This window comes from Streptopelia decaocto, assembly GCF_964273445.1.
Source record: "Streptopelia decaocto genome assembly, contig: HAP1_SCAFFOLD_837, whole genome shotgun sequence".
Classification (NCBI taxonomy): Eukaryota; Metazoa; Chordata; class Aves; order Columbiformes; family Columbidae; genus Streptopelia; species Streptopelia decaocto.
Window position 1 is genome coordinate 27,205 of NW_028115522.1, and position 26,734 is coordinate 53,938.

Consider the following 26,734-nt stretch of genomic DNA (forward strand, 5'->3'; position numbering starts at 1 on the left):
GGGTTGGTCAGCCCCCACGTCGACCTCCAGCCACCCCGTGTATTTCGGGGGGGGGGGAAGGGGGGTATTTGGGGGCAGAGGGGATTTGGGGGAGGGTCACAATTCCAGGGGGGGGATTTTGGGGGGGTCAGAGTTCCGGGGGGGGATGGGGGGTATTTTGGGGGGGTCAGAGTTCCGGGGGGGGATGGGGGGTATTTTGGGGGGGGGTCACAGTTCCGGGGGGGGATTTGGGGCGGGGGGGTCAGAGTTCCGGGGGGGGCTCCTCGGGCGCCACCTCGACCTCCAGCCGCCCCACGTAGAGCGCGAGCGCGGCGGCCCAGAGCAGGGGGGGCAGCGCGGCCCCCCCCGCCGCGCCCAGCGCGCGGGGCAGCGCGAGCAGCAGCGGCCGGCGCAGCCGCAGCAGCGCCCACGAGTACGAGACGGACGCCCAGGACACGCAGAGCCCGCCCAGCGCGAAGAACCCTGCGGGACCGGAACCGGGTCAGGCACCGCCCCCGGGGCGGGGCGGGGGGAGGGGGACCGCCCCCCGGGGCGGGGCGGGGGTGAAGGACCGCCCCCCGGGGCGGGGCGGGGGTTGAGGGACCGCCCCCCGGGCGGGGCGGGGGTTGAGGGACCGCCCCCCGGAGCGGGGGATGATGGGGGGGGGGGTGAGGGACCGCCCCCCGAAGCGAGGAGGGTTGTGGGGGGGTGAGGTGCGGGGGGGGTGTGGGGGGGCGGTGAGGAGCGGGGGGGGTGTGGGGGGGTGAGGAGCGGGGGGGGTGTGGGGGGGGCGGTGAGGAGCGGGGGGGGTGTGGGGGGGTGAGGTGCGGGGGGGGCGTGGGGCGGTGAGGAGCGGGGGGGGTGTGGGGGGGGCGGTGAGGAGCGGGGGGGTGTGGGGGGGCGGTGAGGAGCGGGGGGGGTGTGGGGGGGCGGTGAGGAGCGGGGGGTGTGGGGGGGTGAGGAGCGGGGGGGGTGTGGGGGGGCGGTGAGGAGCGGGGGGGGTGTGGGGGGGCGGTGAGGAGCGGGGCTGTCCCGGGGGCGTCCCCAAGAGGCACGGGGTGGGGGGCCGTCCCCAGGGTGTCCCCCGTCCCCACCGTAGGCGGCGTCCCGGCCGGTGTCGCTCTGCACGTGCGCGATGACGCCGACGCCCGTGGCCACGAGCCCGTTCCGGAACCAGGACAGGAACCCTGGGGACGGACAGACGGACGGACACAGCGCGGGGGTCAACGGGGCAGGGAGAGGAGCCTAAGCCCCGCCTCTTCCTCAAGCCCCGCCCCTTGGACACGCCCCCATCTCCGCGCCCGCCCCGGAATCCCGGTCACGCCCCCAGGTGCTCGTCCTGACTCCGCCCCCGTCCCCAGCCCCGCCCCCGCGTCTCTGGCCCCACCCCTTTCCCGGCCCCGCCCCCGCGTCCCTGGCCCCACCCCTGTCCCGGCCCCGCCCCCGCGTCTCTGGCCCCGCCCCCCGCCCCGCCCCGCCCCTCACCGCTCTCCAGCGCTTTCCGCAGCATCCACGCGTCCGCCCGCTCCAGGTCGGCGGCGCCGAGAGTCGGTGGCGGCGGCGCGGGCGGGGGCTGCGGGACCCGGCCCAGGCTGTACCGCGCCCCCCCCCGCGCCGCCCGCAGCGCCGCCCGCCCCGCGCCGCCCCACCAGCCCATGGCGGCTCCGCAGGGCCCGCCCCGCCGCGGCGCGCCCCGCCTTCCCGCCCCAGCGCCTCATTGGCGGCCGCTGCCGCCGCTCACCGCGACGGGCCGCGTCCATTGGCGGAGCCGCGCGTCCGTCGCCGCCGCCGCGCGGTGATTGGCCAGCGTGTCGCTTCCCTCCCGCCCCCCGCGGAGCGGAAGGAGCGTCCCTATTGGCTACGCGCAGAGCATGTCGGGACGCTCCGTGGCGGAAGCGCACCGACTCACCCCAACCGCCCCCGCCCCCAACGCCCCCGCGCACAAAACCGGCCAAAACGCCCTTTTTTCGACTTAAAACGCCATTTTATGAGGCGGGAGCGACCCGCCGGTGCCCCCGGGCGGGGGGGTCCCGGGAGACGGGGCGGGGGCGGCGCTGGCAGCGGCTCTGCGGGGGGGAGGAGCAAACGGTCACCGGGGCTGTTACTGGAGAGTCGCCCGGGAAACGGGGCGGGGGGGGGGCGGTGTTATCGGGCCGCCCCGCCCACAACTCACCTGCCCGGCCGCTGCTTCCGGCCCCGCCTCCTCCTCGGCGCGCCCGCCCATTGGCTGCGGAACAAAAGACGCCACGCCCCCTCCCAGCGCAGGAGGCGTGGCCAGCACGCGGGGGCGTGGCCAAAAGCAAGTGGCGCTCCAGCAGTGGGTGTGTCCCTCTGATAGGGGCGTGTCCAACCCAGGAGGCCCCGCCCCCCGCGAAGGGCCGCGCCCAGCGGGGAGCCTGGGGGGGTTTGGGGGACACACACACACCATTTGGGGACATTTTGGGGTGAACGCAGCGCTGGGGGGGAGGGGACAGAGCCGGGACACACGCACCCCAAGAAGAAGGGAGAACACAGCGATCCGGGGCCGTGTCCCCCCCCGCGCCGCCCGTGTCCCCCGTGTCCCAGCGTCCCCCCGTGTCCCTCACATCTCGTCGTCCAGCCCGTCGTCCTCCTCGGGGAAGTCCCCGGGGGTGACGCTCTGGGGTCTGACGAAGGCTCCGTACTTGGGCTGGCACTCGAAGTACCGGCGGCCGCCCACGCTGGGGGGACACGCAGCTCAGCGCGCCCCCCCAGAACAGCGGGGACGCTCAGGGCCACGTGGGGACAATTGGGGACCGTACCTCCCGTCGTGCTTGCCCAGGGGCTCATCGTAGCGCACGCCCACCCAGCATCCCGGCTTGAAGTCGGTTTGTCCTGCGCGGGGGGACGTGACGGTGACGCCGCGGTGGCGCTTTGGGGGGGTTTGGGGACACATGGGGGTTGGGGGACACGTACCCACGTACATGATGGTGCCGCGCTTGCCGGGCTGGCCGGGGACGCGCACGAGGCAGCGCGAGCCCACGGGGAGCGCGCCCGCCGCCTCCTCCCGCTGCGGCGGCGGCTCGGCCGCCCCCCCCGCCGCAAAACGGCCCCAGCCGCGCTGGCGCAGGAACGAGCGCAGGGACTCTGGGGACACGGGGACAGCGTCACCACGGGGGACACGGGACGGGGAACGAGCGCAGGGACTCTGGGGACAGGGACGGTGTCACCATGGGGACACGGGACGGGGAAGGAGCGCAGGGACTCTGGGGACACGGACGGTGTCACCACGGGGGACACGGGACGGGGAACGAGCGCAGGGACTCTGGGGACAGGGACGGTGTCACCATGGGGACACGGGACGGGGAACGAGCGCAGGGACTCTGGGGACACGGACGATGTCACCGTGGGGGACCCGGGATTGTCACCTCAATGTGGGGACAGGGACACAGTGCGGACAGCGATGGTGTCACCACGGGGGACCCGGGATTGTCACCTCAATGCAGGGACCGGGACAGTGTCACCGTGGGGACAGGGACACAGTGCGGACAATGACAGCGTCAGCATGGGGGACACGGGATTGTCACCTCCATTAAGATGTGGGGACAGGGACATGGTGGGGTCAGGGACAGTGTTGCTATAGGGGACGGGGGCCTGTCACCTCAATAAGGGGACAGGGACACAGGGGGGATGTCCCCAGACTGGGGGGTGGCCCTTGGGGACACGGGTGTCACGGGGGGTGTCCCGGGGGGTGTCACCTGGTCTCTTGTCGTACTCGCTGTCGGGTATCTCGTACTTGGGCACCTGGGACAGATCCTCAAAGGCCCCAACGTGGGACCCACTGCGGTCGGTGACCTGGGGAAATGGGGGAAATGGGGGGAAACGGGGTGGGAAACGGGGGGGAAACGGGGGGGGAAATCCAGAAAAATGGGGCAAAGAAAGGGGGGGGAAGGGGCGATCGGGGCTCACGTGCAGGCGGCAGCCGTCGCTCACGGGGTAGTTGCCCAGCAGCGCCTCGTCCTGGTCCAGCCGGCCCAGCGGCTCGTCCGACAGCCCGAAGAGCTGCAGCTCCATGAGCGACGCGGGGATCCCCACCACCAGCTCCAGCTTGCACTGGGAGAGACAGGAGACACCGGTGAGAACTGGGATCCACCACCAGCTCCAGTTTGCACTGGGGGAGACAGGAGACACCGGTGAGAACTGGGATCCACCACCAGCTCCAGTTTGCACTGGGGGAGACAGGAGACACCGCTGAGAACTGGGATCCACCACCAGCTCCAGCTTGCACTGGGACAGACAGGAGACACCAGTGAGAACTGGGATCCACCACCAGCTCCAGCTTGCACTGGGGGAGACAAGAGACACCGGTGAGAACTGGGATCCACCACCAGCTCCAGTTTGCACTGGGACAGACAGGAGACACCAGTGAGAACTGGGATCCACCACCAGCTCCAGCTTGCACTGGGGGAGACAGGAGACACCGCTGAGAACTGGGATCCACCACCAGCTCCAGTTTGCACTGGGGGAGACAGGGAGACACCGCTGAGAACTGGGATCCACCACCAGCTCCAGTTTGCACTGGGACAGACAAGAGACACCGGTGAGAACTGGGATCCACCACCAGCTCCAGTTTGCACTGGGACAGACAGGAGACACCGGTGAGAACTGGGATCCACCACCAGCTCCAGTTTGCACTGGGGGAGACAGGGAGACACCGCTGAGAACTGGGATCCACCACCAGCTCCAGTTTGCACTGGGACAGACAAGAGACACCGGTGAGAACTGGGATCCACCACCAGCTCCAGTTTGCACTGGGGGAGACAGGAGACACCAGTGAGAACTGGGATCCACCACCAGCTCCAGTTTGCACTGGGACAGACAGGAGACACCGGTGAGAACTGGGATCCACCACCAGCTCCAGTTTGCACTGGGGGAGACAAGAGACACTGGTGAGAACTGGGATCCACCACCAGCTCCAGCTTGCACTGGGACAGACAGGAGACACCGGTGAGAACTGGGATCCACCACCAGCTCCAGCTTGCACTGGGACAGACAAGAGACACCGGTGAGAACTGGGATCCACCACCGGCTCCAGTTTGCACTGGGGGAGACAGGAGACACCGGTGAGAACTGGGATCCACCACCGGCTCCAGTTTGCACTGGGGGAGACACTGGTTAGAACTGGGATCCACCACCAGCTCCAGTTTGCACTGGGGGAGACAGGAGACACCGCTGAGAACTGGGATCCACCACCAGCTCCAGTTTGCACTGGGGGAGACAGGAGACACCGCTGAGAACTGGGATCCACCACCAGCTCCAGTTTGCACTGGGACAGACAGGAGACACCGGTGAGAACTGGGATCCACCACCAGCTCCAGTTTGCACTGGGACAGACAAGAGACACCGCTGAGAACTGGGATCCACCACCAGCTCCAGTTTGCACTGGGACAGACAGGAGACACCAGTGAGAACTGGGATCCACCACCAGCTCCAGCTTGCACTGGGGGAGACAGGAGACACCGGTGAGAACTGGGATCCCCATAACCAGCCCCAGCTCGGCCGGCCGGTACCGGGATCCCCATAACCAGCTCGCCCGGTCGGTACCGGGATCCCCATAACCAGCTCACCCGGTCGGTACCGGGATCCCCATAACCAGCTCACCCGGTCGGTACCGGGATCCCCATAACCAGCTCGCCCGGCCGGTACCGGGATCCCCATAACCAGCCCCAGCTCGCCCGGTCGGTACCGGGATGCCCATAACCAGCTCGCCCGGCCGGTACCGGGATCCCCATAACCAGCTCGGCCGGCCGGTACCGGGATCCCCATAACCAGCCCGCCCGGCCGGTACCGGGATGCCCATAACCAGCCCGCCCGGCCGGTACCGGGATGCCCATAACCAGCTCGGCCGGTCGGTACCGGGATCCCCATAACCAGCTCGCCCGGTCGGTACCGGGATCCCCATAACCAGCTCACCCGGTCGGTACCGGGATCCCCATAACCAGCTCGCCCGGTCGGTACCGGGATCCCCATAACCAGCTCGCCCGGTCGGTACCGGGATGCCCATAACCAGCTCGCCCGGCCGGTACCGGGATCCCCATAACCAGCTCGCCCGGCCGGTACCGGGATGCCCATAACCAGCTCACCCGGTCGGTACCGGGATCCCCATAACCAGCTCGGCCGGTCGGTACCGGGATGCCCATAACCAGCTCGCCCGGCCGGTACCGGGATCCCCATAACCAGCTCGGCCGGTCGGTACCGGGATCCCCATAACCAGCTCGGCCGGTCGGTACCGGGATCCCCATAACCAGCTCGCCCGGCCGGTACCGGGATCCCCATAACCAGCCCCAGCTCGCCCGGCCGGTACCGGGATCCCCATAACCAGCTCACCCGGTCGGTACCGGGATCCCCATAACCAGCTCGCCCGGCCGGTACCGGGATCCCCGGGCTGGTCCCGGCCCGGTGGCGGCGCGGAGGCCCCGCCCGGCAGCCCCGGTACCTTGAGCTCGGCGATGGTGAGGCCGGTGCTGAAGCGCTTCTGCGCCCGGAACACGCTGAGGCTGCTGCTCACGGCCAGCGCCACCGGGCCGGGCGCGGCCGCCCCGCCGAGCGGCGGCCCCAGCGCGGCCCCGCCAACCGCCGCCTCCATGTCCCGGCCCCGCCGCCGCTTCTGGAACCTTCCCCCCGCCCCCCTCGCGCTCTCCGCCAATCAGCGCCGCCGGGCCCGCCCAGCGCTCCGCCGAACACCCAATAGCGAAGGGAGCCGCCCCCGCCCCGTTCCGCCAATAGCGACGCGTTCTGGCCGGCGGGAGGCGGGTTCGCGCAGGCGCCCTCGCGAAGTTTGTCCCCCCGCGGCCGCCGTCGCCCGGCGCCATGGAGACGGACGGGACCTACGAGCCGGGCTTCGTGGGGATCCGGTTCTGCCAGGAGTGGTGAGCGGACGGGCCCCCCGGGGCCCCAATGACCCCCCCGGGTCCCCAATGACCCCCCCGGGGCCCCAGTGACCCCCCCGGGTTCCCAGTGCCCCCCCCGGGTCCCCAATGTCCCCCCCGGGGCCCCAATGACCCCCCCCGGGTCCCCAATGTCCCCCCCGGGTTCCCAATGACCCCCCCGGGTTCCCAATGACCCCCCCGGGGCCCCAATGACCCCCCCGGGTCCCCAGTGACCCCCCCGGGTTCCCAATGACCCCCCCCGGGTTCCCAATGTCCCCCCCGGGTCCCCAATGACCCCCCCCGGGTCCCCAATGACCCCCCCCGGGTCCCCAGTGACCCCCCCGGGGCCCCAATGACCCCCCCGGGGCCCCAATGACCCCCCCGGGGCCCCAATGACCCCCCCCCGGGTCCCCAGTGACCCCCCCGGGTTCCCAATGACCCCCCCCGGGGCCCCAATGACCCCCCCGGGTTCCCAATGACCCCCCCCGGGGCCCCAATGACCCCCCCCGGGGCCCCAATGACCCCCCCGGGTTCCCAATGACCCCCCCCGGGGCCCCAATGACCCCCCCGGGTTCCCAATGACCCCCCCCGGGGCCCCAATGACCCCCCCCGGGGCCCCAATGACCCCCCCGGGTTCCCAATGACCCCCCCCGGGGCCCCAATGACCCCCCCCGGGGCCCCAATGCCCCCCCCGGGTCCCCAATGACCCCCCCGGGTTCCCAATGACCCCCCCGGGTCCCCAGTGCCCCCCCCGGGTTCCCAATGACCCCCCCCGGGTTCCCAATGACCCCCCCCGGGTTCCCAATGACCCCCCCCGGGGCCCCAATGACCCCCCCGGGGCCCCAATGACCCCCCCGGGTTCCCAATGGCCCCCCCCGGGTCCCCAGTGCCCCCCCCGGGTTCCCAATGACCCCCCCGGGTCCCCAGTGCCCCCCCCGGGGCCCCAATGTCCCCCCCAGTGCCCCCCCCGGGTCCCCAGTGCCCCCCCCGGGGCCCCAGTGCCCCCCCCGGGTTCCCAATGACCCCCCCCGGGTCCCCAGTGCCCCCCCCGGGCCTCCCCGACCCCCCCCGTGTCCCAGATGTCCCTCCGGGGTCCCCCATACCCCCCATGGGCCCCCCCCGGTTCCCATTTCCCCCGCCCCGGGGTTCCCAATGTCTCCCCATGGCCCCCCCGGGGTCCCCAGTGTCCCCCCCGCCCAGTGATGTGAACCCCCCCCTCACTTTGTGCCCCCCCAGCAACAACATGTTGTACCCCAAGGAGGACAAGGAGAACCGGATCCTGCTCTACGCCGTGAGTGACCCCCCCACTTTGACACTGGGACCAGTGACCCCCCCGAACCGGGACCAGTCCCCCCTCCCACTTTGACACTGGGACCAGTCCCCCTCCCCGTTTGACACTGGGACCAGTCCCCCCTCCCCGTTTGATACTGGGACCAGTCCCCCTCCCCGTTTGACACTGGGACTAGTCCCCCCTCCCACTTTGACACTGGGACCAGTCCCCCTCCCCGTTTGATACTGGGACCAGTCCCCCCTCCCCGTTTGACACTGGGACCAGTCCCCCCTCCCAGTTTGATACTGGGACCAGTCCCCCCTCCCCGTTTGACACTGGGACCAGTCCCCCCTCCCCACTTTGACACTGGGACCAGTCCCCCCTCCCACTTTGACACTGGGACCAGTCCCCCCTCCCACTTTGACACTGGGACCAGTCCCCCCCCCACTTTGACACTGGGACCAGTCCCCCCTCCCCGTTTGATACTGGGACCAGTCCCCCCTCCCACTTTGACACTGGGACCAGTCCCCCCTCCCCACTTTGACACTGGGACCAGTCCCCCCTCCCACTTTGACACTGGGACCAGTGACCCCTCCCCACTTTGATACTGGGACCAGTGACCCCCCCCGAACCGGGACCAGTGACCCCCCCAAACCGGGACCAGTGACCCCCGCCCCAGTTTGATACTGGGGCCAGTCCCAGCATCACAGTGGGGTGTGTCCCCCCTCCCCAATTTGACACTGGGACCAGTCTCCTTCCCCAGTTTGATGCTGGGACCGGTCCCAGTTTGACACTGGGACCAGTTCCCCCCTCCCCATTTGATACTGGGACCAGTCCCCTCTCCCAGTTTGATACTGGGACCAGTCCCAGCATCACAGCGGGTTGTCCCCCCTCCCCAATTTGATACTGGGACCAGTCCCCTCTCCCAGTTTGATACTGGGACCAGTCCCCTCTCCCAGTTTGATACTGGGACCGGTCCCCCTCCCAGTTTGACACTGGGACCAGTCCCCCTCCCCAGTTTGATACTGGGACCAGTCCCCTCCCCAGTTTGACACTGGGACCAGTCCCCCTCCCAGTTTGACACTGGGCCCAGCCCCCCCTCCCAGTTTGATCCCGGGACCAGTCCCCGTTCGGTGCTGGGACCAGTTTGTTCCCCCAGTGCCGTAACTGCGATTACCAGCAAGAGGCCGACAACAGCTGCATCTACGTCAACAAGATCACCCACGAAGTCGAGTGAGTTAATTAGCGGGGGGTTAATTAGCAGAGCAGGTTAATTAATTACGGCTCCCGAACGCCTGGGTCCCATTCTCTCTTTGCCACCCTCATGGAGGGTGTCAGTAGAGAGTAATTAAAGAGTAATCAATTAATAAGAGAAAAGCAATTAAAAATAATCTCCGGAGAGATTAATAAGAAGTTAATGACTGATGTAGGAATGAGGGTAATTAACTAGAGAGTGATTAGTGGAAGGCACTAAAAACAACAAAGATGAGTGGGGACGGATTAATAGGAGTGATTAATAAATGAAATGCTAATTAATACCAGTAATCAGTGAACTGGTCGATAAGAGCGATCGAGGGGTGTTGGGTGGGTAGTTAATAAGGGAGAGCTCCGGGGCAGTTAGTGGTCGTTAATAAGGATGTGGGTGAAGGGTAATTAATGAGCGGGGTAATGAAGGCTAACGAAGGCTCTGGCAGCGAGCTGACGCAGATCATCGCCGACGTGTCGCAGGACCCCACGCTGCCGCGCACCGAGGACCATCCCTGCCAGAAGTGAGGGGACACCCTGGGGACACCCTGGGGACGGGGGGACACCCCTGGGGACACCCCTGGGGACACCCTGGGGAGAAGGGGACACGGGGACACCCCTGGGGACACCCCTGGGGACACCCTCAGGACATGGGGACACCCCTGGGGACACCCCTGGGGACACGGGGACACCCTGGGGACACCCTCAGGACATGGGGACACCCCTGGGGACACCCCTGGGGAGAAGGGGACACGGGGACACCCCTGGGGACACCCTGGGGACGGGGGGACACCCCTGGGGACACCCTGGGGACATCCTCAGGACATGGGGAAACCCCTGGGGACACCCTGGGGAGAAGGGGACACGGGGACACCCCTGGGGACACCCTGGGGACGGGGGGACACCCCTGGGGACACCCCTGGGGACACCCTCAGGACATGGGGACACCCCTGGGGACACCGGGGACACCCCTGGGGACACCCCTGGGGACATCCTCAGGACATGGGGACACCCCTGGGGACACCCCTGGGGACATGGGGACACCCCTGGGGACATCCTCAGGACATGGGGACACCCCTGGGGACAGGGGGACACCCCTGGGGACACCCCTGGGGACATCCTCAGGACATGGGGACACCCCTGGGGACAGGGGGACACCCCTGGGGACACCCCTGGGGACATCCTCAGGACATGGGGACACCCGTGGGGATGGGGGGGGACACACCTGGGGACAGGGGGACATGGGGACACGCTCGGGGACACCCCCAGGGACACCCTGGGGACATCAGGTCCCCCCCCGCTGCTCCCGTGCCCTCCCCAGCTCTGGTGTCCCCGTGTCCCCCCCGCAGCGTCCCCGTGGGCTCTAATGTCCCCCCGTGTCCCCGCTGTCCCCCCCAGGTGTGGACACAAAGAGGCCGTTTTCTTCCAGTCCCACAGCGCCAGGGCCGAGGTGACGTCACCCCCAAAACGTGTCCCCAAAACCTGTCCCCGTGTCCCCAAAACTGTCCCTAAAACTGTCCCCCCCCAGGACGCCATGAGACTCTATTATGTCTGCACCGCCCCCCACTGCGGCCACCGCTGGACCGAGTGACACCGAGGTGGCCCCGGACCCCCCGAAATCGCTGTCACCCCAAACCTGCACCCCTGTGGCCCCCCCACCCCGGGGGACGTTTTGGTGACAATAAAGGAGATTTTTTTGCAATGGGGTGTTGGTGCTTTTGGGGGCTGGGGGGGGTGACAAAATGAGCCCCCAAATCATGGCCCTGACACCCCAAATTGTCCCCAAATGTCCCCCCCAAATTTGGTGCTGAATCCAACCCCGTTTTGGTTCAAACCCGCAGTTTATTGGTTAAAACAACCTTGAACTTGAGCAGCAACGTGGGGGGGACTGGACGAGCTGGAGAAACTCCCCCTCCCGGAGCTCCGGAAATGGTCAAAAACGGAGCAAAATGGTTAAAACGGAGCAAACGGCCCCAAACGGCCCCGATTTAGGGCGTTTTGGGGTCTTGGCGCTCGAGCTTGCGCCGCGTCAGCCCCACCAGAACCTCCGAGTAGTCGCGGAGCAGCAGGAGCAGCAGGACGCCCGTGGTGGACGCGGTGACGTTGGGGACGTTGTTGGTGACGCTGTTGGGGACGCTGTTGGGGACACAGGTGGCGGTGTCGGGGACGCCGCGGTTGCTCAATTCCGCCCGGATCCACCCCGAAAACGCGGCCAGCGCCGCTTTGGCCTGCGCCAGGTCCTCCGGGGTCACATCGGCCGCCAGTGTCACCTGCGGGAGTGGCACTTGTCACCCCCCGCCCCTTGTCACCCCCTCTCCCATGTCACCCCGTGTCCCTTTGTCACCCCGTGTCCCTTTTCACCCCCGCCCTTTGTCACCCCCTCTCCCATGTCACCCTGTGTCCCTTTGTCACCCCACATCCCTTTGTCACCCCCTTTCCCATGTCACCCCATGTCCCTTTGTCACCCCGTGTCCCTTGTCACCCCGTGTCCCTTGTCACCCCGTGTCCCTTTGTCACCCCATGTCCCTTGTCACCCTGTATCCCTTCGTCACCCCACATCCCTTGTCACCCCACGTCCCTTTGTCACCCTATGCCCCTTGTCACCCCACATCCCTTTGTCACCCGTATCACCCCATTTTTTGGGGGGTCCCTCCCCATGGGGGGATGACGCGGGTGACCCCAACCCCCCGAATGGTTTTGGCCCCTATTGGCCCCACCTGGTCGTAGAGGCTGAGCGCGTCCCGGCAGCGCGCCCGCAGCTCCCCCAGCGCCGCCGCCACCGTCCCCGCGGGCGCCGCGTCCTCCCGGCGCGGCCCTTTGGGGCTCAAAACGCCCCTTTTTGGCCAATCCCCCGTTTCCGCGCCCGGTTCCCCAAGATTTTCATCCTTTTCCTAAAAAACGCAAAGAGGAAAACGCTGCTTTGGGGGGATTCCTCCCCACGTTTTCTCTGTTCTGTTGGGGGGGCAAACGGACTCACCGGCAGTTTCGGGGGGTCCCGGGTGCCCAACAACCTGCGGGACGAGAGAGGGGGTTGGGGATGGGCCGGACAGGCGGCCGGACAGACGGCCGCGCCACCCACCTGTTCCTGCGGCCGCGCGAGAGGAACCAGCTCGAGATGCTCAGGCGGGGGGTCACAAACAGGGACTTCTCCTCCGCGGGGGGGGTTGGATCCTTCGAGGAGGCGCCCAACGGCTCTGGGGGGGCAGGGCCGCGTTGGTGGCACCGCGGTGGCACCGGCGCCGTCCCCGCGCCGTCACCGGTACCTGTGGGCTCTGTCAGGGTCTCAAAGTGACACCGGAGGAATTTCTCCTGCTCGGGGCTGTGGGAGCTCGTCTGTGCGTCCTCAGAGGAGTTGTCACCTGCGGGAATGTCCCTTTGTCACCCCCTGTCCCTTGTCACCCTTGTCACCCCGTGTCCCCTTGTCACCCTCTGTCCCTTTGTCACCCCGCATCCCTTTGTCACCCCCTGTCCCTTGTCACCCTTGTCACCCCGTGTCCCCTTGTCACCCTCTGTCCCTTTGTCACCCCGCATCCCTTTGTCACCCCCTGTCCCTTGTCACCCTTGTCACCCCGTGTCCCCTTGTCACCCTCTGTCCCTTTGTCACCCCCTGTCCCTCCGTGTCACCCTTGTCACCCCCTGTCCCTTGTCACCCCGTGTCCCTTTGTCACCCCCTGTCCCTTGTCACCCTTGTCACCCCGTGTCCCATTGTCACCCGAGGTCCCTTTGTCACCCCGCATCCCTTTGTCACCCCCTGTCCCTTGTCACCCTTGTCACCCCGTGTCCCATTGTCACCCCATATCCCTTTGTCACCACATGTCCCTTTGTCACCCTTGTCACCCTGCATCCCTTTGTCACCCCGTGTCCTTTGTCACGCGTGTCACCCCTGGCATTATTTCCAGTGTCACCTTCCAGCATCGATGATTGTGAGTGCAGCGAAACGCAGGACCATGTGTCATCCTGGCCGGTGACAACGTCCTCGGGTGACACAGGCTCCCCTGGTGACACCGGTTCCCTCGGGGACAAGGGCTCCTCAGGTGACACAGGCTCCCTTGGTGACACGGGCTCCCCTGGTGACACGGGCTCCTCGGGTGACACGGGCTCCTCAGGTGACACGGGCTCCTCGGGTGACACGGGCTCCCCTGGTGACACGGGCTCCTCGGGTGACACGGGCTCCCTTGGGGACACGGGCTCCTCGGGTGACATGGGCTCCTCAGGTGACACGGGCTCCTCAGGTGACATGGGGCGCAGTGGCGGCTCCGTCACGTGGTGCCTTGGGGGAAGGTGACAGGTTGGTGACACCGAGCAGCGGGACGAGGGTGATGGAGACAAAGGGGTGATGGGGATGAGGGCGATGGGGACAAGGGGGCGATGGGGACAAGGGTGATGGGGACAAGGTCACTCCAGGCCTCTCCGTGACCCAGGTGACCTTAAGCTGAGCCCAAACCCGCCAGCAAAGCCCAGCTTAAGCCCTTCCCGCGCAGCACTGACCCGCTCGGCTCCTCCGGGCCGGGCCCGGGGGGCGATTCCGGCTCCTGGGGGGAATCCCCGGTGACCTGGGGCTCCGCGGTGATCTGGGAATCGTCCAGGATCTGCGACTCCTCGGCCAGGTCGCTGCCGGAGCTCTCGGCCTGCAAATACACACCATACTGGGGTTTACCCCCAAAACGGGGCGCTGGGATCTACTGGGATCTACTGGGATCCGCTGGGATCTCCTGGGATCCACTGACCTCGGCCAGGAGCTGCTCCAGGCTCCCCGGCTCCACGGCGCGGCCGGCGAGGCCCTCGGCCCATCGGCCGCGGGGCCGGTAGCTGCTCCGGGGGGGAGAAGCCGCCTCGGTCGCCTCCTCCAGCTCCCCCAGCTGCGCGATACACGGGACGCGTGAGGCAACCCCGACGGGTGCGCTAATTAAGCACCTTAATTAATTAAATCAATGGGAGGGACTCACCAGGCGCTTGGCCCACACGGGGAGGCGGCCGTTGGTCAGGACGCAGGCGGGAGCTGGAGGGGGATGAATGAAAAATGGGCGAAAAAGGGGGAAAAGGGGCAAAAAGGGGGCGGGGGGGACACGCACGCGGCTCCGGGGTCCCCGGGGACGGGGTTTGTGGGGACGGGGGCTCATCCGGGGGGTCCTCGGTGGCATCGGGGGACGTGTCACCACTGGGGACGGTCACGTCGGGGTCGCGCCTGGGGGGACACATTGAAAATCACTGAAAGGCACTAAAAATCACCCCAAATCCACCCAAAATCCCCCAGATCCCCCGTTACCCGTGCGGCTCCTTCGCCCTCTCGAGCTCCAGCAGCTGCTGCCTCATGGTCCCCGTGATCTTGGGGCCCAGATGCCAAATAAAGATGCAACTTTGGGGCGAAAATGAGGGATTTTGGGGTTCAGGGGGAGATATGGGGGGACATATAGGGGGTGATTTTGGGGTCCCCACCTGTCCCCCGAAACGGTGATGAGGCGTCTGCAGTCGTAGCTGAACCGCATCCCGGTGACGATTTCTGGGTGAAAACGAGGGGTCGTCAGCGCGTCGGGGTCCAGGTGACGTCACCGGGGGGGATTTTGGGGGCGTTTCGTGGAAAAATGGGGGTGTCGGCAGTTTGGGGAGAGGAAGCGAACCTGAATGGCCGAACATTTTGGCCACGCACTCGCCGGAGTGGAAGTTGATGAGCGAGATGCTCTTGTCGGAGCAGCTGGTGGCAACAAAGGTCCCCGAGGGATCCAGTTGGACCTGGGGGGACACGAGGGGCAGGGGGTTGGGGACAAGGACGCTCAACCAACCCAAACCCAACCGGAGATGTCTCAGTGATGGCGATGGGGACGGTCAACCAACCCAAACCCAACCGGAGCTGTTCAACCAACCCAAACCCAACCGGACACGTCTTGGTGATGGCCATGGGGACGTTCAACCAACCCAGACCCAACCGGAGCTGTTCAACCAACCCAAACCCAACCGGAGACATCTTGGTGATGGCCATGGGGACGTTCAACCAACCCAGACCCAACCGGACACGTCTCGGTGATGGTGACGGGGACGTTCAACCAACCCAAACCCAACTGGAGATGTCTCAGTGATGGCAATGGGGACGGTCAACCAACCCAAACCCAACCGGAGCTGTTCAACCAACCCAAACCCAACCGGACACGTCTCGGTGATGGCGATGAGGACGTTCAACCAACCCAAACCCAACCGGAGACGTCTCGGTGATGGTGATGGGATGATCAACCAACCCAAACCCAACCGGAGACATCTCGGTGATGGCCATGGGGACGTTCAACCAACCCAAACCCAACCGGAGCTGTTCAACCAACCCAAACCCAACCGGAGACATCTTGGTGATGGCCATGGGGACGTTCAACCAACCCAAACCCAACCGGACACATCTCGGTGATGGCCATGGGGACGGTCAACCAACCCAAACCCAACTGGAGATGTCTCAGTGATGGCAATGGGGACGGTCAACCAACCCAGACCCAACCGGAGCTGTTCAACCAACCCAAACCCAACCGGAGACATCTTGGTGATGGTGATGGGGACGTTCAACCAACCCAAACCCAACCGGAGCTGTTCAACCAACCCAAACCCAACCGGAGACATCTCGGTGATGGTGATGGGGACGTTCAACCAACCCAAACCCAACCGGAGCTGTTCAACCAACCCAAACCCAACCGGAGACATCTTGGTGATGGCCATGGGGATGTTCAACCAACCCAAACCCAACCGGACACGTCTCGGTGATGGCGATGGGGACGGTCAACCAACCCAAACCCAACCGGAGACATCTTGGTGATGGCCATGGGGACGTTCAACCAACCCAAACCCAACCGGACACGTCTCGGTGATGGTGACGGGGACGTTCAACCAACCCAAACCCAACTGGAGATGTCTCAGTGATGGCAATGGGGACAGTCAACCAACACAAACCCAACCGGAGCTGTTCAACCAACCCAAACCCAACCGGAGACGTCTCGGTGATGGCGATGAGGACGTTCAACCAACCCAAACCCAACCGGAGACGTCTCGGTGATGGCGATGAGGACGTTCAACCAACCCAAACCCAACCGGAGGGAGACGTCTCGGTGATGGTGATGGGATGATCAACCAACCCAAACCCAACTGGGGATGTTCAACCAACCCAAACCCAACCGGGGACATCTCGGTGGTAGGGATGGGGACATTCAACCAACCCAAACCCAACCGGAGACGTCTCGGTGATGGTGACGGGGATGTTCAACCAACCCAAACCCAACCGGAGACGTCTCGGTGATGGCGATGGGGACGTTCGACCAACCCAAACCAAACCAAACCAGAGATGTTCAACCAACCCAAACCCAACCGGAAACGTCTTGGTGGTGGGGACGGGATGGTCAACCAACCCAAACCCAACCGGAGACGACTCGGTGGTGAGGACCCCCCAGTACCTTCAGCAAGGAGCCGTCGTCGCCGTGCGAGCCCTTGTAGCAGCACCTGAGCTTCCCGCTGGCCGTGCTGTACACCCTGCAGCGGAGCCGGGCGGGTGACGCCGGTGACAACCCCCCGGGGACAGCGGGAGGAGGACGGTGACCCCAGGGCGGGTGGAACCTTCACCTGACGTTCCTGTCCTGGCAGGCGACCGCCACGTATTTCTGTGTGATGTCGATGTCCATGTCGTACAAGGTGGTTTTCTCGGCCACGTGGTGCGTCCTCACGAAATTGAAGCCGTCGGGGAGCTGGAGGGAGATGGGACAACAGGGACGTTCAACCTCCCAAACCCAACCGGAGACGTCTCGGTGGTGGGGACGGGGACATTCAACCAACCCAAAGCCAACCAGTGATGTTCAACCAACCCAAACCCAACCAGTGATGTTCAACCAACCCAAAGCCAACTGGAGATGTTCAACCAACCCAAAGCCAACCAGTGATGTTCAACCAACCCAAAGCCAGCTGGAGATGTTCAACCAACCCAAAGCCAGCTGGAGATGTTCAACCACCCAAACTCAACCTAAGACGTCTTGGTGGTAGGGATGGGATGTTCAACCAACCCAAAGCCAACCGGAGATGATTGACCAACCCAAACCCAACCGGAGATACTCAACCACCCAAACCCAACTGGACGCGTCTTGGTGGTGGGGACGAGATGATCAACCAACCCAAAGCCAACTGGAGATGTTCAACCAACCCAAACCCAACCGGAGATGTCTCCATGGTTAAAGACGCCGCCTTCTTGCCCCATGGATTTTTGGGGAGAAACGGGTGGATTTTCTGGCAAACCCACCTTTTGAGCGTTGCGGAAATAAATACTTTTGTCAGTGCCACAGCTGATGAGCTGAACGTCCCCGTTGCCTGAGAGAAGACATGGGGGAAAAGTGATCAGCGAGCGTGGCCGCGGATTAAAAGTGATTCTTCGTGATCGAATCCTTAAAACGAGGATTTTCAGGAGTAGACGCAACCCGAGACGCAGCCGTTGAGGTTCAGGTACGGAAATCGGGGCGAAAAGCCCCGTTTTGGAGGCGGGGAGGGGAACCCGTGGGCCTACCGGCGAACTTGACCGAGGTGATGGCGGACGAGTGATCGTCCAGCGTCTGCTCCAGCTTGTAGTTCTTGGCGACGTTGAGGACGTGGATGAGCCGGTCTCTGCTCGCCGAGGCCAACAGCGCCGCTCCTGCCAGAAAAGCCGTGAAAACAATGTGTTTTGGGCAAGATTTGGGTGTAAAACCCGGTTTTAAATGGGGTGTCCGGGAGGCTCTGCTTGTTGCAGAGACACCCCCAAAAACGAGGTTGATTGGGGCTGTTTGGGAAGGAGCAGCTTTCCCGGCGGCTTGTGGCTCCGCCGCGGGTCCCCGCGGGCGTTACCGGTCTCCGGTTTGGAATATTCCAGGCACAGCACTTCGGCGTCGTGCGCCTCCACCTTGGCCACCTCCCGCATGAACCGCAGCTCGTGGATCCTGCGGGGGACGCGAATCGTGGCTCCGCGACGCCCTCGAAACGCGGCCCCACCCGCCTTAGTGGAACAAAGGGGCATTTTATACTGAAATAGCCGGGTTTTGGCACTTTGGGAGGATTGGATGGGTGGCTGTGGAGCCAGACACCTCGTCTTATCTCCCCCGATGTTTTATGGCCATGGGGACCTTGTGAGATAAAGGCAATTAACGGTGCGGCCTAATTGGGATGATCATTGGGATGATCGAGATGATCATTCCACAGCGTGCTCTTAGTAAATTAATCATTGAACTGGAATTGGGGTGATTGTTGGTGTTTTACTTTGTGTTATGGTGCAGAAACACCTGGAGTCACTCACACCTGATCTCGCCCATCGCGTCCGGAGTTAACGAACTTTAACTAATAACGATGTAATTTAGATCCTAGTAAATTAATCAGCTGGAATTGGGGTGGTTGTCGGTGTTTTACTTTGTGTTATGGTGCAGAAACACCTGGAGTCACTCACACCTGATCTCGCCCATCGCGTCCGGAGTTAACGAACTTTAACGAATAACGATGTAATTTAGATCCTAGTAAATTAATAATTGGAATGGAATTGGGGTGATTGTCGGTGTTTTGCTTTGTGTTATGGTGCAGAAACACCTGGAGTCACTCACACCTGATCTCGCCCATCACGTCCAGAGTTAATGAACTTTAACTAATAACGCTGTAATTTAGATTCTAGTAAATTAATCAACCTGAATTGGGGTGTATTATGGTGAATTATGGTGCAGAAACACCCGGAGTCGGCTCCCGCCCGGTCCATCATGGCGTCCGGAGTTACCGAGCGGATTGGTGGGGGTGGTTCCGGCGTCACCCACCTGAGGGTCCCGGCGCGGTCCCCCGACGCCAGGTGCTCCCCGTCGGGGCTGATCTGCAGCACCCGCACCCCCGATTTGGCATCGGCCGGGAGCTGCTGCGTGGGGTTGTCAATGTAGATGATGTCGAGGAGTGTCTGGGGGTGAGAAACACGGTCTAAATACCCCAAATCCCCTTCGAAATCACCCCAAACCTGCTCAAAATCACCCAAATCTTGTTCAAAATCACCCCAGATCTGTTCAAAATCACCCAAATCCTGTTCAAAATCCCCCCAGATCTGCTCAAAATCACTGAAATCCGCTCAAAATCACCCAAATCCTGCTCAAAATCACCCCAAACCTGCTCAAAATCACTGAAATCTGCTCAAAATCACCCAAATCCTGCTCAAAATCACCCCAAACCTGCTCAAAATCACTGAAATCTGCTCAAAATCACCTAAATCCTGCTCAAAATCACCCCAAACCTGCTCAAAATCACCCCAGATCTGTTCAAAATCACCCCAAACCTGCTCAAAATCACCCCAAACCTGCTCAAAAATCACCGGAACCCACTCAAAATCACCCCAGATGTGTTCAGAATCCACCAAATCCCATTCAAAATCCCCCCAAAACCACTCAAAAATCACCCAAACCCTCTCAAAATCACCCCAAATCTGTTCAGAATCATTCAAACCCTTTCGAAATCATCCAAATGTGCTCAAAATCACCCCAGATCTGTTCAGAATCATCCAAACCCCATTCAAAATCACCCCAAACCCTGTTCAGAATGCCCCCAAAACCACTCAAAAATCACCGGAACCCGCTCAAAACCACCCCAAATCTGTTCAAAATCCCCCGAATCCTGCTCAAAACCACCCAAACGTGTTCAAAGTCCCGTACCCGTCCGTGGGCGCCGCTCTCTGTGCTCCAGGCGCGGATGGTGTTGTCGGACGAGCAGGTGAGGAAGGAGCCGGGGGGCAGGCGGGACGGGCGCCCCTCCATTTCGGGGTACACCTGCGCCCCAGTCACAGCTCGGCGGGGGGAACGGGGGGTCCCTCCCCGAACCCCCCGCGCGGGGTCTCACCTCCACGCTCCAGACGACGGAGCCGTGGAAACGCTCGGCGCAGACGGTGCCCACGCGGCGCAGGTCGCCCACGTCCCACACGTACACGCTGTGGTCCTTGTAGACGCACGAGAGGTGGCGGCGCACGGGGTCGAACGCCAGGGCCACCGTGTCGGGGTACACGGGGTCCCCCCGCCTGTATTTTGGGTTTTGCGGGGGGTGATGCATCAATGTACTGGTTGGAACGTGGCGCCGCTGGGGTGACGTGGGGTCCCCAGGGTACCTGGTGGGGGGGTCCCCGCCCAGGGGATGCGGTTTGGGGAGGTTGCCGAGGTGGCGCATGTCGCCGGCGTGGAGAACGCGGACGGTGCCGTCGGCGCAGCCGCAGAACATCAGCTCCTCCGCCAGGCACAGGCACGTGGGCAGCGGCGCCTGGGGGGACAGCGGCGGTTTGGGGGGTTTGGGGGGTTCAGTGATGGAGTTGGGTTATGGTTGGATCAATGATCCTCAGGGTCTGTTACAATCGAAACGATTCTAAGGTCAGACCAGGGCTCAAAATGGCGCCAGAATCACCTCAGGGACAAAATGGCACCAGAATCACCTCAAAAAATGGCACCAACTTTGCCTCAGGCTCAAAATGGCACCAGAATCACCTCAGAAAATGGCGCCAACATCACCTCAGGCTCAAAATGGCGCCAGAATCACCTCAGGCTCAAAATGGCGCCAGAATCACCTCAGGGCTCAAAATGGTGCCAGAATCACCTCAGAAAATGGCGCCAGAATCACCTCAGGGACAAAATGGTGCCAGAATCACCTCAGAAAATGGCGCCAACATCACCTCAGGCTCAAAATGGCGCCAGAATCACCTCAGGGACAAAATGGTGCCAGAATCACCTCAGAAAATGGCGCCAAAATCACCTCAGGGTCAAAATGGCGCCAGAATCACCTCAAAAAATTGCGCCAACATCGCCTCAGGCTCAAAATGGCGCCAGAAGCACCTCAGGGCTCAAAATGGCGCCAAAATCACCTCAAGAAATGGCGCCAACATCATCTCAGGCTCAAAATGGCGCCAAAATCACCTCAGGCTCAAAGTGTCCTGCTTTTCGTGGGGGAGTTTTCCCCAAACGGGTGGTTTTGGGGGTGAATTCTCACCTTGAGAACGATCCATTTCTCCAGCGCTCTCTTGTGGTTGAGCCGGCAGAGCAGCCCCGAGGAGGAGACGCAGAAGGTGGCGCCGGCGCTGGAGCCGCGGCCGCAGGCGACGGCGCAGAAAGCGGCGTCGTGGAGCTCGCCCAGCAGCCCCGCGCGCCCCGCCAGCGGCACCGTCTCGTTCACCTGCGGGGGAGGCGTTAACGAGCCGCCATGACCAACAGCGACACCCGCAGTGCGAGTTTGGGGACGAAAAACACAAATTTGGGGGTTTATTCAACAAAAAACACACAGTTCTGCATCAGGTTGGGTTCGTGAGGAGGGTTTAAGCCGCGTCTATTCCCGGTATTAGCGGAAAAACTAAAAACTTTGGGTTTTTCTACAGAAATCCCACATCACGCCGGTTTAGCGAGGAGGGTTTAAGCCCCAATTTTGGTGGAAAAATGAAGAACTTTGGGTTTTTCTATGGAAACCCCATGTCATGTTGGTTTAGCGAGGAGGGTTTAAGCCCCGGTTTTGGTGGAAAAATGAAGGACTTTGGGTTTTTTCTGCAGAAACCACATGTCTGCATCAGGTTGGGTTCAGTGAGGAGGGTTTAAGCTGCATCTATTCCCGCTTTTAGTGGAAAAACTAAAAACTTTGTGTTTTTCTGCAGAAATCCCACATCACGCCGGTTTAGCGAGGAGGGTTTAAGCCCCAATTTTGGTGGAAAAATGAAGAACTTTGGGTTTTTCTATGGAAACCCCATGTCATGTTGGTTTAGCGAGGAGGGTTTAAGCCCCAATTTTGGTGGAAAAATGAAGGACTTTGGGTTTTTTCTGCAGAAACCACATGTCTGCATTACTTTGGGTTCCGTGAGGAGGGTTTAAGCTGCATCTATTCCCGGTTTTAGTGGTAAAACTAAAAGCTTTGGGGTTTTCTATGGAAACCCCATGTCGTGTTGGCTTAGCGAGGAGGGTTTAAGCCCCAGTTTTGGTGGAAAAATGAAGAACTTTGGGTTTTTCTATGGAAACCCCATGTCGTGTTGGTTTAGCGAGGAGGGTTTAAGCCCCAATTTTGGTGGAAAAATGAAGGACTTTGGGTTTTTTCTGCAGAAACCACATGTCTGCATCAGGTTGGGTTCAGTGAGGAGGGTTTAAGCTGCATCTATTCCCGCTTTTAGTGGAAAAACTAAAAACTTTGGGTTTTTCTGCAGAAATCCCACATCACGCCGGTTTAGCGAGGAGGGTTTAAGCCCCAATTTTGGTGGAAAAATGAAGAACTTTGGGTTTTTTCTATAGAAACCACACGTCTGCATTACTTTGGGTTCAGTGAGGAGGGTTTAAGCTGCGTCTATTCCCAGTTTTAGTGGTAAAACTAAAAGCTTTGGTTTTTCTACAGAAACCACACATCACGCTGGCTTAGCGAGGAGGGTTTAAGCCCCAGTTTTGGTGGAAAAATGAAGAACTTTGGTTTTTTTCTGCAGAAACCTCACACATCTGCATCACTTTGGGTTCCGTGAGGAGGTTTTAAGCCACGTCCAGCCCCAGTTTTGGTGGAAAAATGAAGAACTTTGGCGTTTTTCTGCAGAAACCACACACGTCTGTATCACTTTGGGTTCAGTGAGGAGGGTTTAAGCCGCGTCTATTCCTGGTTTTAGCGGAAAAACTAAAAACTTAGGGTTTTTCTATGGAAACCCCATGTCATGTTGGTTTAGCGAGGAGGGTTTAAGCCCCGGTTTTGGTGGAAAAATGAAGAACTTTGGTTTTTTTCTGCAGAAACCACTCAGTTCCACATCAGCTTGGGTTCAGTGAGGAGGGTTTAAGCCGCGTCTATTCCCGGTTTTAGTGGTAAAACTAAAAACTTTGGGGTTTTCTACAGAAATCCCACATCATGCTGGTTAGACAGGAGGGTTTAAGCCCCAGTTTCGGTGGGAAAATGAAGAACTTTGGGTTTTTTCTATAGAAACCACACGTCTGCATTACTTTGCGTTCAGTGAGGAGGGTTTAAGCCGTGTCTATTCCTGGTTTTAGTGGTAAAACTAAAAGCTTTGAGTTTTTCTACAGAAACCACACATCACGCTGGTTTAGTGAGGAGGGTTTAAGCCCCGGTTTTGGTGGAAAAATGAAGAACTTTGGGTTTTTTCTACAGAAACCACATGTCTGCATTACTTTGGGTTCCGTGAGGAGGGTTTAAGCTGCGTCTATTCCCGGTTTTAGTGGTAAAACTAAAAGCTTTGGGGTTTTCTATGGAAACCCCATGTCATGTTGGCTTAGCGAGGAGGGTTTAAGCCCCAGTTTTGGTGGAAAACTGAAGAACTTTGGGTTTTTCTATGGAAACCCCATGTCGTGTTGGTTTAGCGAGGAGGGTTTAAGCCCCAGTTTTGGTGGAAAAATGAAGAACTTTGGGTTTTTCTATGGAAACCCCATGTCGTGTTGGTTTAGCGAGGAGGGTTTAAGCCCCAGTTTTGGTGGAAAACTGAAGAACTTTGGGTTTTTCTACAGAAACCATTGTCACCTTCATCTCCCTGGCAGGGTCCAGGAACCAGAACTTGACGTGCCGCTGCCCCACGGTGACGAAGGAACTGTCGTCGGCGAAGGACACGGCGGCGACGCTGCAGGACACCTTGTTGGACGCCACCAGCGCCTCCTTCTGCTCCAAACAAAGAACCGTCACTGAACCCGCGGCGGGGAGAAAGGGGGCTGTGTGGGGCGCGTTTTGGGGTTCGGGGGCGCACCTTCCAGAGCCAGACGTTGACCAGCATGTCGTGCGGGGCGCCCACGGACACCAGGTAGCGGGCGCTGGGGGAGAAGGCGACGCAGGACACGCCGTGCTTGTGGCCGTGCAGCGCCGCCAGCTGCGCCCGCTCCTCCAGCTCCCACACGCGCACGGCCGGGCGGTGCCCGCTCTGCGGAAACGGAGAATGGGCTGGAAACACCCCAAAGAAAGGGGGGCGTTCGGAAACGTGAGGGGATTCTGGCGCCATTTTTTGAGGGGATTCTGGCGCCATTTTGAGCCCTGAGATGATTCTGGAGCTGTTTTTTGAGGTGATTCTGGCACCATTTTTTGAGGTGATTCTGGCACCGTTTTGACCCTGAGCTGATTCTGGTGCCATTTTGGGCCCCGAGGCGATTTTGGCGCCATTTTGATCCTGAGCTGATTCTGGCGCCATTTTCTGAGGTGATTCTGGTATCATTTTGAGCCTTGAGATCATTCTGGAGCCATTTTTTGAGGTGATTCTGGCGCCATTTTGACCCTGAGCTGATTCTGGCACCATTTTGAGCCCTGAGCTGATTCTGGTGCCATTTTGACCCTGAGCTGATTCTGGTGCCATTTTTGAGGTGATTCTGGCGCCATTTTGACCCTGAGCTGATTCTGGTGCCATTTTTTGAGGTGATTCTGTCGCCATTTTGACCCTGAGGTGATTCTGGCGCCATTTTGACCCTGAGCTGATTCTGGCTCCATTTTGAGCCCTGAGCTGATTCTGGTGCCATTTTTTGAGGTGATTCTGGCGCCATTTTGGCCCTGAGGTGATTCTGGCGCCATTTTCTGAGGTGATTCTGGCGCCATTTTGACCCTGAGGTGATTCTGGCGCCATTTTTGAGGTGATTCTGGCGCCATTTTGACCCTGAGCTGATTCTGGCGCCATTTTTGAGGTGATTCTGTCGCCATTTTGGCCCTGAGCTGATTCTGGCGCCATTTTTTGAGGTGATTCTGTCGCCATTTTGACCCTGAGGTGATTCTGGCGCCATTTTGACCCTGAGCTGATTCTGGCGCCATTTTTTGAGGTGATTCTGGCGCCATTTTGAGCCCTGAGGTGATCTCAGAATCGTTTTGGCTGTAACAGACCCTCAGGATCGTTGATCCAACCATAACCCACCTCCCTAAACTCCTCCTTTCCCCCGCTCCGGCTGGCGGCTCCAGCGCTGCCCTGGGCAGCCTTTCCAGCCCCGACAGCCCTTTTTGGGAAGAAATCACCCCAAATTCCCAACCTCGACCTCCCCTGGTGCAACTTGAGGCCGTTTCCTCTCGTCCTGTCACTCGGGAGCAGAACCCGACCCCCTCTATCCTCCAGCCTTTGTTACTTCATTAAACTCTCTTTATATCAATAACGACCACGCAGCCACTCGCTCACCCTCCCCAACAGGAGGGAGAACGGAATGGGAAGGGAGAAGCTTGGGCTGAGATAAACGCAGCCAAACTGAGCCAAAAGAGAGAAAACGGGGGTGTGGGGACAATAAAGAGGGGAACCCACCTCTCCGGTGACAATGAGCTTCCCGTCGGGGGAGAAAGCCAAGGCGCTCAGGGTTTTCCTGCAAAATGGGGGGGTTTTGGTCAACGATGGGGGAACTGGGGGGGTCAGGGGGGACCTGAGGGTGTCTGGGGGCTCTTTGGGGTACCTGGGTGGGTTTGGGGGTGTTTAGGGGTCCCTGGGAGGGTTTGGGGGTACCTGGTGGTTTTGGGGGAGTTGGGGGGAACCTGGGGGTGTTTGGGGGGACCTGGGGGTCTTTGGGGCACCTGGGCAGGTTTGGGGGTGTTTAGGGGTCCCTGGGAGGGTTTGAGGGTACCTGGAGGTTTTGGGGGTGTCTGGGGGGTGTTGAGGAGGACTTGGGGGGGATTGGGGAGGCTGGGGGGGCTCTGGGGGTACCTGGGAGTATTTGGGGAGAGTGGGGGCGTTCGGGGGATATTTGGGGGATACCTGGGAGTATTGGGGTGACCAGGGAGGCTGGGGGGTGTTTGGGGTACCCGGGGGTGTTTGGGGGGACATAGGGGGTTCTGTGGTGTGTTTGGGGTACCCGGGGGTGTTTGGGGGGATCTAGGCGGGGTCTGTGGTGTGTTTGGGGTACCCGGGGGTGTTTGGGGGGATCTAGGCGGGGTCTGTGGTGTGTTTGGGGTTACCCGGGGGTGTTTGGGGGGATCTAGGCGGGGTCTGTGGTGTGTTTGGGGTTACCCGGGGGTGTTTGGGGGGACGTAGGTGGGGTCTGTGGTGTGTTTGTGGTTACCCGGGGGTGTTTGGCAGTACCTGGGGGTATTTGGGGGTCCAGGGGCGTTTGGGGGGGTGTTTTGGGGGTGCTTGGCGTCACCTGGCCGTGTTCAGGATGTGTCTCTGCGTGCCGTCGCGGGGATTCAGGATGACGACGACGCACCTGGGCGGGGGGGGAGGTTCGTGCCCGTGAGGGCGGTTTGGGGGTCCGGGGGGGGAATTCGGGCGCTCACCCGGCGGGATAAGCCAGCAGCCCCGTGGTCGGGTCGCAGGCCAGGCCGCTGCCGCTCTGCGCCGTGATCCCCAGAACCTTCTCCAGCGTCACCTGCGGGGACACGGGGGGACGTGGGGGGGGCATGGGGGGGGACATGGCGGGGGGGACATGGGGGGGGACATGGGGGGGGACATGGGGGGGGACATGGA

General features: G+C 61.8%; 4 protein-coding genes across 7 annotated transcripts in view; 1 reads left to right on the forward strand and 3 right to left on the reverse strand.

Annotated features, from left to right (window-relative positions):
* Positions 1–6,639, reverse strand: part of TBCB (tubulin folding cofactor B) — a 13,601-nt gene extending 6,962 nt beyond the window's left edge. Inside the window, exons 1-6 of one of the 3 annotated variants that reach the window (XM_082077359.1) lie at positions 6,434–6,635; positions 3,907–4,050; positions 3,696–3,792; positions 2,914–3,084; positions 2,760–2,832; positions 2,550–2,678 (exon numbers count right to left, since the gene is read on the reverse strand). In XM_082077359.1, coding sequence (XP_081933485.1) covers positions 2,561–2,678; positions 2,760–2,832; positions 2,914–3,084; positions 3,696–3,792; positions 3,907–4,050; positions 6,434–6,583 — 753 coding nt within the window. In that variant the 5' untranslated portion in view covers positions 6,584–6,635 and the 3' untranslated portion in view covers positions 2,550–2,560. Of the gene's footprint in view, positions 1–2,549; positions 2,679–2,759; positions 2,833–2,913; positions 3,085–3,695; positions 3,793–3,906; positions 4,051–6,433 lie in introns of those variants that run through there. The other 2 variants (XM_082077360.1, XM_082077361.1) reach the window with 2 other exon arrangements.
* On the reverse strand, positions 65–1,656 carry TMEM160 (transmembrane protein 160). The gene is made up of 3 exons (XM_082077366.1): positions 1,465–1,656; positions 1,074–1,166; positions 65–462 (listed from the first exon to the last, which is right to left on the reverse strand). The coding sequence occupies exons 1-3, from the start codon at positions 1,634–1,636 to the stop codon at positions 242–244; spliced, it is 486 nt and encodes a 161-aa protein (XP_081933492.1). The 5' UTR covers positions 1,637–1,656; the 3' UTR covers positions 65–241.
* An 81-nt stretch (positions 6,640–6,720) lies between the features above and the next one.
* On the forward strand, positions 6,721–11,083 carry POLR2I (RNA polymerase II subunit I). Of its 2 annotated transcripts, none has more exons than XM_082077362.1 (6): positions 6,721–6,866; positions 8,103–8,157; positions 9,296–9,369; positions 9,831–9,905; positions 10,780–10,831; positions 10,910–11,083. In XM_082077362.1, the coding sequence occupies exons 1-6, from the start codon at positions 6,808–6,810 to the stop codon at positions 10,970–10,972; spliced, it is 378 nt and encodes a 125-aa protein (XP_081933488.1). In that variant the 5' UTR covers positions 6,721–6,807; the 3' UTR covers positions 10,973–11,083. The 2 variants fall into 2 exon arrangements, with proteins under 2 accessions (XP_081933488.1, XP_081933489.1); XM_082077363.1 differs by having other exon boundaries at positions 6,772–6,835; positions 8,102–8,157.
* A 138-nt stretch (positions 11,084–11,221) lies between these two features.
* On the reverse strand, positions 11,222–26,636 carry WDR62 (WD repeat domain 62; the record flags this gene model as incomplete). The annotated part of the gene is made up of 28 exons (XM_082077367.1): positions 11,222–11,651; positions 12,099–12,272; positions 12,359–12,392; positions 12,461–12,575; positions 12,645–12,740; positions 13,287–13,651; positions 13,870–14,009; positions 14,109–14,240; positions 14,328–14,380; positions 14,454–14,566; positions 14,648–14,737; positions 14,818–14,881; positions 15,000–15,111; positions 16,803–16,878; positions 16,969–17,090; positions 17,636–17,703; positions 17,897–18,022; positions 18,214–18,305; positions 19,161–19,294; positions 20,037–20,150; positions 20,221–20,395; positions 20,483–20,631; positions 21,352–21,534; positions 23,845–23,979; positions 24,065–24,235; positions 25,583–25,640; positions 26,412–26,474; positions 26,545–26,636. Coding segments are annotated over 28 exons (3,528 nt in total), but the record flags the coding sequence as incomplete, so codon positions are not given.
* Positions 26,637–26,734: the final 98 nt, after the last annotated feature.

Bases quoted from the DNA above. Each gene is read 5' to 3' on its own strand.
- TMEM160 (XM_082077366.1), bottom strand. From the start codon at position 1,636: ATGGGCTGGTGGGGCGGCGCGGGGCGGGCGGCGCTGCGGGCGGCGCGG. The intron at 1,167-1,464 runs GTGAGGGGCGGG...GTCCGTCCCCAG, and splicing joins GCGGAAAGCGCTGGAGAGCG to GGTTCCTGTCCTGGTTCCGG. The intron at 463-1,073 runs GTGGGGACGGGG...CCGGTCCCGCAG, and splicing joins CGGCCGGGACGCCGCCTACG to GGTTCTTCGCGCTGGGCGGG.
- POLR2I (XM_082077362.1), top strand. From the start codon at position 6,808: ATGGAGACGGACGGGACCTACGAGCCGGGCTTCGTGGGGATCCGGTTC. The intron at 8,158-9,295 runs GTGAGTGACCCC...TTGTTCCCCCAG, and splicing joins ACCGGATCCTGCTCTACGCC to TGCCGTAACTGCGATTACCA. The intron at 10,832-10,909 runs GTGACGTCACCC...GTCCCCCCCCAG, and splicing joins CCCACAGCGCCAGGGCCGAG to GACGCCATGAGACTCTATTA.